The following is a 17,176-nucleotide window of genomic DNA, read 5'->3' on the forward strand; positions in this document are numbered from 1 at the left end:
GAGAGGGCGGGTGGCCGGCACCGAGGCCCCACGCGCCCCGGCGGAGCCCCGGCGGAAGGCAGCTTTGTGACGGGCCCGCGGGACAGCTCGGCAGAAGAGCGACCCGCACACAGGTTCACGAGAAATCGCAAATGTTGTTTTCAGCCACTGAGCTTGAAGGTGACCGCTATGCGGCGATAACAACGAGATACCCTGCTTGCTTTGTCCTCATGGAACACATTGACATCCGACAGATATCTGTTTACTTTCTTCCCACCAAACTGGCATGAAAGTTCCTTGAAAATAGAAACTTTGCTGTTTTCTAATTGAAACCCCACAAGGGTCCTGGCACAGAGCAGCCGCTCAGCGAACACTGTTGTCTGAGTAAGTGAGTCAGCGAAAGGTCTAGACAAGTTGATTAATGAGAAACATCAATGGACTCTTACAGGAATCTGGAGTATTTGCGGGGACAGCCTTAAGATGCCGAGGCTGATGTCGAGAGGCATCAGACAGTCCTGAGCGGTACCCTCAGGGTTGCCCGGGGCCAGCGAGCCTGGGACAGGTCTCCTGGGACCTCGCCGTCGTCGAGCCCTTACGTACTTCACTGGACTCACATCCAGCAGCCAAACCGACTGGTTCCAGCCCTCCTCGACAGTTTCTGGTCAGGAATCTTACCAGGGACAGCCTGACAGACAGTGGGCATGTGAACTAAAAGGCTATTCTTGTAGAAAAATGTGGGAGAATAAAAATGGTGCAAATGTCAAGAAGAACGCTGCAAACCACATGCCAAAGAGGTAGCCTGATTTTTTCCAACTGGAGGTCTACACAGATTCAAGGGTAACTGCCGCGCCCTGCTTCACCCGGGCCGCGTAGATGCCACCTCTGTGCCACCTCCGGTCTAACGGCCCAGGAGCATCCCCGGGCCACGTAGATGTCACCTCTGTGTCACCTCCGGTCTAACGGCCCAGGAGCGCCCCCGCAACCCTCTCTGCCCCCGAGGAATTCAGTTCAGGGCGACGGGGGTTTGTTGCTGTCCCCAAACACACAGAGAATTCCACTGGGTGGAGCGGGCGGTGCAGAGACGCATGGGAGACACCCCGTCTGGACGGCGGGAAGAGCGGCTGCGCAGGATGTGGCGGGTCCCACAAACCCAACACCAGGGCCTGTGGAGACGGAGATGCACGTGGCTGAGACAGGGCTCCACGGGGATGCGGCCCCTGGACCAGGTGCAGGCAGCAGGAGGGATATCAGGGCAGAGAGCATGGTCTGCGGGAGGCGAGGGGTGGGCTTTGGAGAACAAGCAACGCAGTCGGGTTGAGCAGAGGGCACTGTTTCCAGGTGAGGCGGGGGGCAGGGGCCGTGCGCTCCCCGGCCTGAGCCCTGGCTCCAGGTCGTCCCTGGGACAACCTCTGCGGCACCCAGCATCCACCCCAACGACCTCTTGTCCTGCAGCTGCCTCGCCGGGAGCTGCTCCCGTTACACCCTTGTCACAGTCGAGGGAAGTGAGCACAGGAATTAAGGAAGGTTCCTGACCGCACCCAGCCGTTAACTGGCCAAGGCGGAGAGCACCGTGTCCCCCAAACCCACCCTCTTCTCTCTCTGCAGCCACGCTGCCCGTGCCACAGCCCCTAGCCCTGTCGGCCACGTAAATGTGTGACACGTGAGAAAAAGTAAAAGTTCAGCTACCCCGGCCACACTTCAGCTGCTTGGTCACGACGTGCGGCTAGTGGCTGAGGTGTCAGAAGCACAGATGGAACCTTCCCACCATCCGGAAGTGCGGCCCTCTGTAACGGGGCACAGCCAGGTGCGGCATCTTCCCGGCTCCCTGCGGTAGGCCTGGCCACGGCACTGGTCCTCAGAAGACGGGCAGCGGTAACGCCTGCCACCTCGAGAGCAGGGCCTACAAGGCAGCCAGACTGCCCCCTCCACGGCCTCGTCGCCCTTCTGCCAGCTAGATGCCAAGCACAATGAGGCCCTGGGGATGGAAGGACCCCAAGACGCCAGATCCCTGAGTCACCACACGGAGGAGGGCCACCTGCCGAGGAAAAGCACCTCCTGGGGCTGCTACACGATCCAGAAACCTGCGCTACGGTTCATGCTTTGGTCTACTGGGGACAGCAATTTAGATATCATTCCACTGACCTGGCATCACACCCGGCCTCGAACCGGAGTCTGAAGCCCCCACTCAGCTACTACACACCTGCCAGAAAGATGCTTCTAAAATGCAAAGCTGACGCTGTCATCCTTCGGAACCCTCAGAAAAGGCTTCTCACGGCTCACAGAACAGCGTTCGGGTGCCTTCCTGGGCTCCAACGCCTTGGGCGATCTTTCAGCTCCACCTGCCGTCTCACCCGCGTGGAGCCTCACCCCCTCCTGCGTTTAGCTGTGGCTCTTCTGCCCTCAGCCCGATGCCCTCTCCCCACATCCTCAGCTGTCAAAGCCCTAGTCATCCTTTGAATCCCACCCAGTCCCTGCGGTCAGGACGACTTACTCGCTCTTCCAGAACCGTCCTGGTGTTTTCTCCAGAAACGGGGTCAGGGTGAGACGGGTGACGACGCTGGTGGTGGTGACAATAACGATGATGACAGTAATAGTAATCACTGTGTAACAGTCACGTCCTAGATGACTTACTATCGTCATTCATCTCATTCCCACGCCAGCCCTTTGAGGCGGGTACTGTTATCACCTCCATTCTGCAGGAGATCAACTGAGGCACAGAGGGAGACCATCCCCGGACCACGATTCTAGGAAAGGAGTCGCCAGGATTGTAGCCCCAGCTGTTGGCGTCCAGAACGGGGTGGTCCGGGTACATACTGTCTCCCACGTGAGACGGGAAGCCTGTTGGCACCAGGAAGCAAATGGATCCCCTTGTGGATTTCCCCGAACCCAGGCACCGGCCACGTGCATGAAGGTCCACTGTCAGGATGATGGTCTGAGCACCCTGCGGCTGGCCACGTGGGGCTGCGTCTCGGCCCTCGGGTCAGGCTCTGACCTGCAGGCTTCTGGGGACGGCAGGGAAGGCCTCCCCTGGCACGAGTCTGATTCTTCCGTCGCAGGTGATTTACGATGCCCTAAACTTCAGCTGGAAAACGCATCCGTGGCTGTAGAGCCTATTATGTTTAATGACCCAGAATCAGCCGGAAGCCCAGGAAGAGTGAATTGTTCTGTCTGCAGCTGGGAAGGGCTGAGGTTAAAGAGAACCCGTTCCCAGCTCCAGCCAGAACTCGCTCTGGAAGCGCAGTTGTCTGTGGCTAATCCTCCTCGTCTGCTCAGCTGTCCCAGCCACATCCAGCCGGGACCGATGGCGTCGTCAGCAAATGTAGCTAGGAAGGCGCCCCCAGCTCTGTGATGCTCCAGGACCCGCAGCCCCGGTTTCTCCTTCCATCGGGCTGTGAGGAAAACAGCCACTCCTGGGAACCCCGGGAGCCTCGCTGTGTATTCGGAGCACAGAGCTGGCAGGATTTTACTGTCTTCTCGTCCAGCCCCGTCTTTCTATTGATCGGGAAACTGAGGCTCGGAGAGAAGTGGCAGATCTCTGCCCGTCAGAGCCAGGCCCTGAAGCCAATCCTGCTGGCTCCCGGGCTAACATGGGCTCCGTGCTATGCAGAGCGAGTCCCACTGGGCTCCAGGTAGCAGGGCCAATGGCAAGGTTTTGGGGAGACTGGGAGAGACGGTGAGTGGAGGGGGAGTCAGGTTTCCCCGGACGCTCACAGGCAGGTCGAGGCAGGTGACTCTGAGCTGGAGGCTGGGGTCTTCTGTGAGTTCTCTGCTTTGGAGTGAGCGGAAAAGCTCCTGCCGTCTGGGACCAGCAGCGTCACCCTGGACCAGTCACTGAACTTTGCTGTTTGCTCCCTCACCTGTAACTCGGACGCCCACCGCACAAGGCACTCTGTTCACCTGGTCCAGAGCCCGCACGGGGGGTGCTCACACGACGCGATCCTCTCCGTCTTCCTTTTCCTGGACACGAGGCGCAGAACAGACGGCGCACCCACAAGCTGGCCTCTGCTTCCCACAGCCGTCAAGGAAGATTACTGTCATTAACTGGGTTTCCACTTCCACTTCTATTCTCAAGGCTCATGTCTGTGTTTATCACCAGATCACAGGGAAAGGCATGTGGAGGAATGCGGGGGCCCAGCTCCCACGCGAAACACAAACCCCAGACGGTCGGAGCCACTTTTACCTACCCAGGCTGGTAGGGAAGGCGGCTAAGCGCGGTGAGCACACTACCAGTCCTAACTGCTGAGCCCGGGCCCCAAGGCTGACTCCGCACACTCGGGGCAGATGTCCTGGTGAGCCAGGAGCCAACAAAACTCATAGCACTGCTGTACTGTCTAAACAGCCTGCCGACCAGGCCACCCATTAACGAATGCAGCCATTAGTAAAGCTGTCCTCAGTTTCTTTGGAGAGACAGGCATGCCCTCCTTCCCCTTCCCTCTACCCACACCCTCTTCTTTGCCGGAAAGAAGCCCCAGAAAGTCCCTGATGCAGCAGCGTGGCTGATTTTAACGCAGCTGCTGGTCCTGACACTGAGACTACAAGCTGCCTGCCCTCAGGAGGCGCCGGGGATCGGAGAACCCTGGACTGGGAGGGAAGTGAGAGGGAAAGTCCAACCCGCCCGGGGTCATCCCTGGCGTCCCGGTGGCCAGGGCTCTGCCTCTGCCTCGATCCCCTTGCACTGGCAGCCGCTGTCGGGCTGCCCTGAGAATGAAGTTGCCGTCCTCATCCTGGGCTAGAGCATCCCCTTCGCTTCCCGCTTGGCCCCCACCCCATCCGCCGGACGACCACCCATGTGTAACCTAAGTCACGCTCCGCCTCCGGTCCTCCCAAGTTCTTTGGGTCGCGGTTTGTAGACATTTCACATTCTCACCACCCTGCCCAGAAAAGCCTGTCACTCTAAGATATGATACTCAGAGCAGGACCGGGTCCTGTAGAAGTGGGTGGGTGCCCGTGGGCAGCACCGCCTCACCTGGACAACCTGGATGCTGGGCCCATCCGTGCAGGACACCGGAGGCTCTGAGGCGCTCCTGGTCACAGCAGAATGCAGCTGGCCTAAAGGCGGGACCCCGAGGTCCGGACCACAGGGCTTGTGGGAAGGGGACCTCGCGTCAGGCAGGGATGAGGGACGTGGGCATTTCTCCACGTTAGAGAGCTTGGGGCACCTGGGCTACCTCCTGGGCTGTCTGATTCGGCGAGAGGTCTGGGTACGGGTGACCAGAGCTGAGAAGGACCTTGTGGATGAGATGGTCCCTCGCTCCCACAGCTCAGAGGGAGAAGCTGAAGCTCAGGGAAATGGATTTTCCAGGGGCCACAAGCCCATTCGTCTGTTCACCAAATACCTGCCAGGCGTCCTCCCTGTGCCAGGCGCTGCGGGTACAAGAGTGGACAGAGCGGGGGACAGACCACGGATGACGTCGATCAACGAATAACGAAGACTCAGACTGTGGAGAAAACTAAACAGGAAAAGGAGAATGCCGGGAAGGAGTTGCAAAACGGTGGTGGAGGAGGACCTCCCTAGAGAGGTGACATCTGAGCAAAGTCTTGCAGGAGGCAGATCACTGTGGAAGGAACATTCCAGACACAGGAGGCAGCCAGGGTAGGGCTTGGGAGGCGAGACATACCCGGCGTCGGCAAGGGCGAGGCCGGTGGGAGCGGGACTCGTCACCCGAGGCCAGAGTCGGACGGGGAGACACTGAGCGTTTGGACAGAAGAGTAACAGGATCGGATTTGTGTTTCAAGTCCCGGTGGCTGTCGCGCGGGACGCAGACTGCAGAGTGACGAGGATGAGACCATGGCAACAACTGGGGACAGACTCGGGCGGCCTGGGGACAGGGGCGGGCGTCAAGCGCTCAGACCGTCCCAGTGAGCTGAAGACGGAGCTTGGATGCGGGACGTGACAGGAGAGCACTTGCGTCACGCAAGGTCCAGCAAAGCTGCCTCCGCAGAGCTGGGGACACTTCTGGTGGGGGGGCTCCATGGGCGACTCCGCTGGCATGTCAGTCAGCACCCAAGTGAGCGTGGCAGGAAGGCCTGTGGACGTGGAAGTCTGGGGTCCAGAAGCCATAACCTCCGTGCTGGAGGCATCGGCAAATCCACGGGACGGAAGAGAGTGGGGCCTGCGGAGGATGCAGAGGGACAGGAGCTGAGCCTTGGGGTCACCGGGGTCAGGAGTTAGGGTGCTGGGGGCAGACACGCCGGAATTAGTGGTAAGTTAAGAGGCGCTCGGGACTCCCGGCCTGGAGCCCCGTAGTCTCTGTGATGAGGGCTACGTCTTTCTTGTTCATAAATGTTCCCCCGGAGCCCACAGTGGGGGCCTGGCACATACTGGACACCCAGTAATATTCACGGAACCGGTGAACTAAAGAAACAGAAGAAGGAGGGTGGCTACCCTCGATGCCTGCCGGTGCCTTCTGCCCACGGGCCCTGGGGGCCAGACCTCAACTTCCTAGTTTCCTCTCCACGGCATCCACCCGGGAACCTGCTGCCCCGTGGTTCCGGGCCCTCCACCCGCATTGCACACCAGCTGGCCCGGAGGCTGGGGGAGCAGGACCTTCAGAGCCAGCGGGGAGCAGTGATAAGCGCAGTGACCTTGACTGCCCAGAGAGAGGTTGCAGGGGGATCTGCCCTGTTGGGGACGACTATAACAGCCGTCCTGGTTAGGACGCAGAGCAGACCCATCCGGAGCTCAGTTTTCTGCCTGTTAGAAGTCATTAATGGTTCTGCGGGAAAAGCCAGAAAAAAAAGTTCTATATGGAATAATAAATTCTTCCATAAGCCACAAACCCCCACTAATTTGCAGTTAATAAACCCACAAATGTAAGAGGATTAAAAACTGGCGAGGAAAGAGATCCTCAACTCCTACAAGGTTGGCCTCAAGCGGCCGCGGGCCTGACGGGCTGACGTCGGGCCAGAGGCAGGAAACCCTGGGCGCCAGCCAGCGGGCAGCTGGAGTGGATCGACCTGCAGCCCCAAACAGACACGTCCGAGTCCTGAGCCCGGGAATCTATGAACGTGACCTCGTTTGGAAGAAGGGTCTCTGCAGATATAATTAAGTTGAGGATCTTCTCAAGATGGCTGGTTTACTGGGGTGGGCCGTGGAGCCAGTGGCAAGGTCCTTATAAGAAGAGGATGCTCGGAGAGGCCGTGTGAAGCAGAGGCAGAGACTGGAGGAAGCACTGACCGGCCCAGGGACACCAGGGGCCTCGGCAGCCACCAGACGGCAAGAGGGGCACCAGGCAGGTTCCACCACAGCCGCTCAGAAGGAACCAACCCCTCCCACACCTTGACCCTGGGCTCCCGGCCTCCAGAGTTACGGGAGAATACATTTCTGTTTTGTTTTGTTTTTTGAAAGCCACAAAGTCTGTGGTAACTCGTGATGGCAGCCACAGGAAACTGATACAGTGGCTGTGCCCTGACTGACCAGGAATTCCTGTCCACCCTGCAGAGGAGGTGACCACAGCTCGGGCCACCGTGAGATGACACCCGCGGACAACACTCTCCCTGCTGCCTTCTGACACGGCGCTGTGGAAAAGAAGGGAATGAGGGAGAGAGGGAGGAAGGAAAAGAACATTAATGACCTAAGGGGGAGGAAAGGCACATTGCTGTCTGTCCATCATTAAATGGGACGACAGGCTGGAGAGGCCAGCGTAAGTTAAGCACCCACAGGGCTCCAGGGCTGTGAATTTCACTACACGAACTGTAAAATATCGCCCCCATTTCCCACGTGTGGAAACTGAGGCTCCTGAGAGCTCAGGTGACTTGCACGTGTCACACGCCTGTGGCAGAGCCGGGGTCTGAATCCAGGTCCACCAACTCAAGTCCAGTCCCTGGAAGGACCTCCGTGGAAAGCTGCCTGGTTGTCCATCCCTGGCCTAAAGCTGACCGTCGCGCCCAGGATTGGGAGGTGGCGGGACGCTTTCGGGGCCCAGTCAAAGCCGGTTTAGAGCAGAATCTGTTGGCCTGGGTGGTTTCAGTGAGGCGGAGACAGAGGGACACGCTGCAGCCTTGGCTGCCGGTGAAGTAAAAATGTTCCGCAGAAGCAGACCCCTGGGGTGTCTGCACCAGAGGAGGTGTTACATGGAATGTGCAGTTTGGGATCATAAGGCAGAATCTTCTGACCCCCGTCCCGTCCTGCAGGCCTCCCAGACCTCTGCTGGATGCTGGTCCTGATCTAGCGAGGGAGCTATAGCCTGGAGGTTTCTGTTCCTGCCGGGGCCCCAGGCTCCCCTCTGAAGCGGGGAGGTCCAGCCAGCCCGGGGGCTCGGTCAGTCTGATTTGTTTAATGAGGTTATAAGGCGGCCCAGAAGCCATCACCCAGGCCGGAGGGAGGTAAGGCGCTGTGTCCCCAGACGCCTCCTAGCCCAGCCCCTCTGTTCTAGCTGAATTGCAAACCCCAAATCCCCAGATCTGGGGGGCTGGTACGGGGCGGTGCTCAGGCTGTAATTATGTTTGTTGGGCCTTTTCTTTTCTTTTTGCACAATTTTATTCGCAACTGTAGCTGGGTCTTCCAGGACCATCCGTGACAGTTTTGAACAGCATCCCGTGGTCTCCAAGCGTGATTTCCAAACACTGACCTCAGGGCCCGGGGCGCCTGGCTGGATCCCTGAGACCTCCCCGGAGAAACCTCCCAGGGTTGCTCTGGGTCACGCTTTCTCTTATTTCTCAGCCCAGGTACCTGGGAAGTCCCGTAACTGGTCTGAGTTCACGGGAGCTGGCACTAAATGAGCCATGTATCAGGAGGCCAGAGGCTTGGGTTCCACCATCACTTACAAACTGTAGAAACTTGGGCATCTCACCCCAAATCTCTGGATTTGGTCTGATCTGGAAGGTGGAGGAAACAGTACTTGGCAGGCAGGGCGCTGGCCCACCTCTGATTCCAAATTTCCCGCAGGGGCTGGGCATCCTCATTGTGGGAGCAGAAAGGAGGTGTGGGTACAGGATAGAGGCTGTCCTGTCTGCCTCCAGCTGGGCTTTCCTGCAGGGTCTGAACTGGTGAGGGCAGCGCGGTGGGGGGTGGGGGGGGACGGCAGCCGAGTTCCCACAAGCCTCTCCCAGCGGGAGGCCTGCACCCACCCACCGCCGGGAGCCTGCGTGCTTTGCTCTGCTCAGCGGGAGGGCGGGACAGCAGCCCGAGCCCCGGCCCCGCCCCTGTCCTGATCACCTGGGTGTGTGGGCTGTTTGGGAGTAAAAGAGCGACGCAGATGCATGTTCACCTCAGTTACTCCTCCTGCAGGTGAGGGGGTGAAGCCTCCGGCTGTGGTTGACCCAGCTGGCACGTGCTGGCACGTGTAGAACCGGGCGTGGGACCCAGGCAGCCTAGCCTTCAGAGCAGAGGTCACAACAGAAGCCGCGTGGCCATGGGTGTCCCCATGCTATGCTGCGGCCCCGCGTGACCCTGTGTGTGTGTGCCTGCACCTGGCCCCTCCTCCCCAGGTGGAAGGGTCAGGCCACAGATGGAGCCAAACCACAGCTCGGGCAGGAGGGTTTGATGAGAAGAGTCTAAGTGCAGAGATGCCGTCCCAGGGAGACTTGCCCTTCCAGAGAGACGCGCACACAAAGCTCCAGGGTAACCGCGGGGCTGCAGAGCAGGCCAGTTATGCAACAAGTCAAGGCTGGGCTACCTAACCTTCCCCCTTTCGTTCCCCCATTTCGTTCTCCCAGCCACTCCCCCCTCTGCATGTGGCTGCCCCTCCGGCCCCCCCAGTGAGCTCTGGGCGATCGAGGATAAGAATGCACTCTCCCCCTTTTCACTGGGAGATCCAAAGTTGGAAGAAGAACTCAGCCCTCAGGGGTGGGGCGGGAGGGTGCTGAGATCAAGGCCCCGGAGGAGGAGGGGGTGGGGCGCGGCTGGTCCCCATGGGGTGCCGTCTCCGGGAGAGCTCTGCACAGGGCTCTCCTTTAATCCAGCGTCACCGAGGGTGGGGAATTGCACATTGGGTCCCGTGGCGGGGAGACTGGGTGTTACTGCCCCCAGGTGGCTGAGGCCGGGCTGCAGGCTTTGTCCCCCACCCCCACCCCACCCCGCGGTGCAGGTCTCTCAGCCTTGGCCTTCCCGGCTGTGAAGTGGATGCAGGCCCTGGGCTTTGTGCAGTGAGCCAAGCACTGCCGCGGAGGAAAGGTGAGTGGGCGCCAGCGGCTCCGGCTCTGAAGCTCAGCCAGTGCCAGCCGAGCCCAACGCCCTGCGCTGCCACCCAGGGCTCCCTGAGGAAAAATCAAGCAGCGCGCCCCGACCGTGAAGAAACAGCGCTAGTCGAGGTGCCAACCCACACCCAGCGTGTGCCCCCTCCCCAGCCGACTTCCCGACAGAGCTAACAGCCCCACCCGGCCCCGGGCAGCTGCACTGGCCTCCCTGCTGCTCTCTGGGCGCCAGGCAGCTCCAAACCTGCCCCAGCGCTCCGTATCCCCCAGGGAGGGCGGCTGCAGCCCAGGCCTCGAGGGGGTGCTGGCCACCCCCACATCCGGGGCCCCAGGCACCCAGCACACGGCAGGCTTGCACAGGTCACATGTGGCACAGAGACTGGGCACTGGCTGGGGGTTCGGTGGGTTTTCTCGGTTAACCCCCCAGGTGTGCTCTGTCCCCACGGAGGGTAACTCCGGGCGGCCCCGCCAGCTCCCCAGAGATCCATTTCCCAGCATGTGACCGAGCCGCCTAGACTGTCCCGTTTAACTGTCTGGCTGCCCGTGACAGCTGGCGGGGGGCGAGGGGGCACGCAGCCCAAGCCACGTGCAGTGGCAAGGAGATGCCCAGCTTTCCTGACCCCAGGCTGGGCCCCCCAGCCCACCGGGCATCGGGTTGAAGGTGGAGAGGCTGAAAGATCTGTGCCCCATCCAGGGAGCCCAGGACAGCCCGGAGCTGTGGTCCCCACCTCCTGTCCGCTTCCCTCTGTGGCCACAAAGGCAGACAGCCCGGCCCCCGGCGCAGAGGCCCCAGCCCAGCCCCCCTTCTCAGGTCACAGCTTGTCTCCCACATTTTCTCCTCTGCCGCTTCAGATGCTTGCAAACCCCTCCCCTCAGGAATGCCACTTCGTGTGCTGGGGGGAGGCGAGAGGCCAGCACCGTGCGTTGGGGGCTCACCCTTGCTGGCCTGGGGTCCTGCTCTGCCCCATGCCCTCCCAGGCCTGCAGCCGGCGCTAAGGTGCGGCCCCTCCCCTCCCGTGGGCCGGCTGTTGGCTCCAGGGGGGTGCATCCCGCCCGCTCTGCGGGGGCCGCGGGACCGCAGAGGAGGTGCTGAGGGCTTGGGTGCCTTCTGACCGCAGCTGAATTCCAGGATGATGGTGGGTAAATAATGTGGCTTTTCCAGAGTCCACAGCTTGGGCACTGAACGGGCGCCTCCTGCCAGGCTTTCCGCGAGTTAGAGCAGCCGGAGACCCTCCCCCCCCCCCCCCGCGTCAGCAGCCGCTCTCCCACGGTGGGGGGGGCTGGGGGTCACTGCTGCCAAGCCAGCCCCGCCCCACCCCGAGCCCTCCACTTCCAGGCTTAGTATCCTCACTCTCCCCGCAGTTCCATCTCTGTCTAAGATCTCATTGCCTTGGTCTCTCTGCGGGCAGGGCCACCCTGAACTCCCAGGGGGCACAGCCCACGCCCTGAAGGAGGGCGGAACCCACTGCGAGCGACACTCCAGAGAAAGGCCACGCCCCGGCACCCCAGTCCTGCCGCTTCCCCTCCGCCACCCCATGCCAGGACTGCCGTCCCCAGCAGGAGAGACCCCCCCCACCCCGGCACTCACAGAGTCTCCAGGTTGTGCAGCCCCTCGAAGCTGTGGGTCCCCAGATGCTCGATGTGGTTGTTATGGAGATGCCTGTGTGGGAGGAGAGGCGGGTCAGGACAGGTGCGCGCCGCATCGGGCTGGGGCGGGGAAGCAGAAGCGCTTGTGGGGGAGGCATGGACAGTGACCCCAGAGGGTCAGCCTTTGTCTCCAGGGACAAACCGACGGGCCAAGATGGACTTCGGAAGCCACAGTCTCCAAGGCTGGAGTGGCCAGGGGCTACGCCGTTCAGACTTCCGATCGAAGGAGAAAACCGGAGGCATTCCACAGGCCGAGGTGAAGCAGGCTCCCACCAGGCTCCCACCAGGCTTGAGGGGAGAGGCCCGATGTTGGGGCCCCAGTTGGGGCTTCCTCTACGGGACCCACAGCCGCCTGGGTCAGGGGCCAGACACAACTGGGGGAGCCGGCAGCAAACCACTGCAGACAGCGTGTCACTAAAGGGGAGCTTTCCGTTACAGCCGGAGTGAGCTGTGGGCCAGCTCGGAGATGGAGACGGGTGACAGAATATTCTTCTCCCAATTCCTAGTGAGATGAGCAAAAACAGCAGAGACAGGCCCCCTGCCCCACCCCAAATACTACCAGCAGCAGCAGAGCAAGGGCAGAGACATAACGTAAATAAACAGCAAAGACCGTGGCCAAGGAAGCGTCCTCATCAGAAACTGAACTGGTGAGTTCAGGATCCTGAGGATTCTCCCTGCAGCCCCCAAATCTGAAGAGAGGCGGCTGTGGATGTCCTTTTCCCTCCCCACTGCTGGCTTCCCAGGGAAGAGGGGAAGGGAAAGTAAAATGAAGGCTCCGGGCTCCTCATGCATTGAGGAAATGACCTGAAGCCCAAGGGAATTCCCGCGTGGAGGGAGCGAACTCCTGCATTTACCACAACCTGACCCTGCTGAGGGACCACCCTACCTGCACCGGCGCACCTGGGCACCCACAGGCGGGTGGGCCCTCATTTACCCACCGCTCCGGCCCACAAACTACAGCCTTGGGGCAGAGCCGAGGGGGCCGAGGTGATGCAGCTGTCCCAGCAGAAGCCAGAAAGTGAAATCACATGGCAATTGTGCAAACATACAACAGGAAGAGCAGAAGAGAGATGCCGGGGCCCGGTGAAGTCCCAAGCCTAGAAGAAAACGTAACGGATGCACGAGCAGCAAGACATTATCAGAGCTGCCTTCTGCTGCAAAACCACCCAGCAAAACATTTCAAACACAGCGTTTCTAAGTGAAAGCAAAAATGACATTGTAGAGAAAGGAAATGAATTGAGGACCAAAAATACATCAGTAAAAAACCAGTCAGTAGGGCTTCCCTGCTGGCGCAGTGGTCAAGAATCCGCCTGCCAATGCAGGGGCCACAGGTGGGCTCAGCGACCGGATCCCAACTGGTTCCCAGATCCCTGGTCCAGGAAGATCCCACATGCCGTGGAGCAATGAAGCCCACGTGCCACATCTACTGATTCTGTGCTCTAGAGCCCACGAGCCAAAACTACCGAGCCCGTGCACCACAACTACTGAGCCCACGTGCCACAACTACTGAAGCCCACGCGCCTAGAGCCCGTGCTCCGCAACAAGAGAAGCCGCCGCAATTAGAAGCCCACGCACAGCAACAAAGAGTAGCTCCCGCTCGCCGCAACTAGAAAAAGCCCGCGCCCAGCAACAAAAACCCAACACGGCCAAAAATAAATAAATAAAATAATAATAATAATGAAAAGCTACTCAATAAGTTTGAGACAAGGAACAGTATAGACGCTGCTGGCAGTGGAATGGGTGTCAGAGAAAAAGCCTGAGCTAAAATGGTGAGCTTGGCTGCATGAGAGCGAAAGGCTAAAACAGCTGGAAACTAATCGATGTGAGTTAACACTGGGCTATTGATGTCTCTGAGGGCCAGGATCCAGACGTGAGACAAAGCCGTATTCAAAACGCAACACAAAAGAAAACTCTCTACAATGAAGAATGAAATCCCGCAGGTCAAAGCATACATTGTTTCAGGAAAACTGGAGGCAGAAAATTCCACACTGTGTCATATTCTAGTGAAGCTATTAAAGTTCAAGGATTAGAAGACATCTTCAGGAAGGAAAAGGAAATCACGTACATGGGGAAGAAATCAGACTGGCCTCCAAGACGTTCAGATGGCAACAGGCAGACCCCATCCTACATGGTGCGCAGGGCCGGGGGTCCTGAGAGAAGGGGGTCCTTCCCCACCTGCTCCATGCCCAGGAGGCAGACAGACCCACCACAGGGGCTTGGGTTTGAAGAGAGAACACAGCCCCGGCCTCTGGGAACGAGCCCCTCCCCCGCATGCTTCCTTCGCTGTCACCAAACTCCCCTTTCCCGCACCTTCCGCTGAAGCTCATCTCCGTCCCCACCCCATCCCCCAGCCCCGCCAGCGCCTCTGGTCCACAGCGTCTCAGCTTCTGACCGTGCAGCCCAGGCCTACAGACGACGACTGGGTCACCCCAGGCGTCCCGAGCGCCTTCTGCAGGCCAGCCTGTTGGGGCTTATGGTCCAGAGGAAGAGATGAGACCCCACACAGGACAGCACTGCTGTCCAGTTCAGCGCCCCTCGGTCCCCGCAGGGCCGCGCAGAGCAGCCTGACCAAGGCCCAGAGTTCGAGATGAAACGAAGGCCCTCTCCACCCGCTGGTTGCCTCACGCCTCCGGCCACACCCCCGTCCACCCACCTTCTTGACTCTGCCCCTGCGCTTTCCTGCAGCTCAGCCCTAGGTCCTGGACGGCTTTCTCCAGCCCACTCTGCCCTGCAAGGTCACCGGCCATGGCAGCCTATGTCCCCCGTCCCAGGGCCAGAGGACCTGAAGGGCAGGGGCAATGTTTCTGGGCCTTCTCCTCTCTCAGCATCGTGGGCCCCTGGGCCCCTCCCCTCCTGTGCCCTGTGGGACCCCCGGCCCCTCCTGGATCCGCGGTAGCCGAACTCCCCCACTCGCGCCCCCGATCTTGGCCTCCCACCCTGTGAAAACCTCAAGTCGGATGGATTCTTCCTTCGCAACGTCCCTCAGGGCCACGCCTGATTCCTCCCTAAGCTGGACTTTGCCTCCTAGATCCAGTCTCCCCTGTTCCCGCCCGTTCTTCAAACCAGACTCCCAACCCCCTTCTCGCCTCCAGCCTCCCCTGCCCCATGCAGGCCACAGCCGGACTCCTGCTCTGACTCTGCGCCCGCAGACGCACCTGCCCGGCCTTCTCTCCGGCCTCACTGGCACGCTCGCCTCAGCCAGCAGCCCGACGCCCCCGGGTCTTTGCTGACACCTGCTTGGAGCCCTTGCTCTTCACCTGCCTACTCTAAGCCAACTTTCCGGCCCAGCAGGCCCCCACTTCCCTCCTCCAGCTGCTTTGGCCGCCCTGAGCCCCGAGACGAGCCTGACTCAGCGTCCGGTCCCCTCGGCCTGAGTTAAGGACTCAGCGCTGCTGTCCTTCCCACCAGCACCCTGCTACTGGGACTGGCCCGCCAGCCTCTGAGGCAGCGGCCGGCTCTCCACCCCTGCACTCTGCAGGGCCCCCACGGGGCTCCGTACACCCCCCGCTGCTCGCTCGTCAGGGGCCCATCGTGAGGCCCGCGTTTTTCCAGTAGTCTTGTCTCTCAGAGACCTGACGCCGTTTATTCCCAGGGACCATCACGATGTCACGGGGCATCACCAAAGCTGCAATCAGCCGCCCCGTTCTGTTCCGCCGCAGTCAGTACCCCTCACTGGCGCCCACAAGGAGGACCGTGTGGCCGTGCTGACAGCGGATGTGGTTCAGGAAGATGCTGGTCCCGCTTCTCCAGTCTCCCAGGACAGAGAAGTAGACAAACTCATGCCTCGTCCGCTCCCTGGTTTGGAAAATCATACCAGATTTCCAAGAGCAGGGGAGGCCTTACGTCCCCACGGCAATTAGGATGTGACCCAAAGCAATTACACGTGACCTCCAAGCCCTTGGCAATTACCCTGTGAACTTTGCACTCCAAAGTTCCCCGGGGGGATGGTGGGGGGAGGACAGAGTTAACCCCGGGCTCCAGTTCCTGCCAGAGATGCTACCTCCCAGGGAATTACCCGTCGGGGCTCTGCTGTCTAATTACAGCGCTGGCTTCTCTCTCCTTCTCCAGGCCTGGGGATGAGGTGAGCTTATCCCACCCCTGTGCCAAAGCACAAGACTGCATCCACCCATTGCCCGACTGTCAAACATGGTGGAAATCATTCAGGAGATTCTGGGCATGCATTCCCATTAGTGCGGTATAGTTACAATATTTGCACATAATAGCAGAGGGAATCGCGGCTTAATTCCTCTCTTCCAGCCTCTCAGAGCACTTCTTCTGTCGCCTGGCCTCACAATGGCCCCACAGGGTCAACAGGAGATGGTCATCCTCACGTCAGGAGGGGAAACGCAGACCAGAAGGTTCGGAAACCTCAGGGACACAGCCAAGAGCGAAGCCGTGCGGGTGGGGGGAGGGGCAGCACTCACAGCACCACGAGGCTGGACAGGTTCCGGAAGGCGTAGTCGGGGATGTGGCCTATTCGGTTCAGGGCCAGGGTCACGGCCTGCAGGGCGCGGAGATTGCCGAGGGCCCTGACGGGGATCTCGGTGAGCGCGTTGTCGTCCAGCCACAGGTGGCGGAGGGAGGACAGCCCCTCGAAGCTCCTGTCCGGGACCAGGGAGATGAGGTTGGCATCGAGGCGCCTGGTGGAGAGAGGGGAGGGTCAGTGCTGGGCCAGTGCAGCCTCCGAGGTGCCTGGGAATAAGGGACCCCGGGGTTCACCTCGGCTCCAAGCCGCAGCTCTTGGCCCTTTCCGCCCTGCATTCCCGTCGGTGACGCAAGACTGGACCCACAGCCCAGTTGTGGACAACAGCGTTCCCCCTGCCACGCTCAAGTTCCTCATCTGTGCTGCGGCTCCCTGCTCTGGGGACGCTGTTCTCCCCAGCCCCGTCCACTCTGAGGCCGGATAACAGAGATGTTCCCACCACGGACACGGGGACAGCTCCTCCCTGGACGTGGCCAAAGGAAACGCTTCCTCAAAACCACAGGCCGCTCCCTACTGCTCGGCCCTGGAGACCCTGCTCCCCGGCTCAGGGGCCCGGGTGTTGGACGGGGCTCCCTTCTTGGCTGATGGCCTACGGGAGGCTCCTGGATGTCAGAACAGGCAGACGGGTGGTGGACGGTCCAGTCTGTCCACAGCCAGAGGGTCCACGGTGGCAGAGGACTTCTGGTGTGAGGTCTCGACACTCTTGGCGGCCAGCAGGACAAGGAGACAGCCCGCGCCAGCTTTTCACAGCCGTGCCCCAGCCACGATGTCCCTGACCAATGCGCCTCCTGGTCCAGGGCTCGGGCTGAAGCCCCATCACCCCATGCAGCTGGTCCCACAGGGACGAGACAAGCTGGCCTGTGGCCGTGGATCTGCCCCTGGACTTTGTTGTCTTGAGGGGCTTTGCACTGAGGCCTGGTCCTCCGTGCGGGC

General features: G+C 60.5%; 1 protein-coding gene across 3 annotated transcripts in view; it reads right to left on the reverse strand.

Moving 5' to 3' along the window:
* The window catches only part of LGR6 (leucine rich repeat containing G protein-coupled receptor 6), a gene marked incomplete at its 3' end in the record, with an annotated part of 94,798 nt that overhangs the window by 19,371 nt on the left and 58,251 nt on the right, over positions 1–17,176 (reverse strand). For all 3 annotated transcript variants that reach the window (XM_079935877.1, XM_079935876.1, XM_079935875.1), the window contains exons 5-6: positions 16,185–16,400; positions 11,702–11,773 (exon numbers count right to left, since the gene is read on the reverse strand). In XM_079935877.1, the coding sequence (XP_079792003.1) occupies positions 11,702–11,773; positions 16,185–16,400 (288 nt within the window). The remainder of the gene's footprint in view (positions 1–11,701; positions 11,774–16,184; positions 16,401–17,176) is intronic.

Source organism: Stenella coeruleoalba (assembly GCF_951394435.1).
Source record: "Stenella coeruleoalba genome assembly, chromosome: 1".
NCBI classification, from domain to species: domain Eukaryota; kingdom Metazoa; phylum Chordata; class Mammalia; order Artiodactyla; family Delphinidae; genus Stenella; species Stenella coeruleoalba.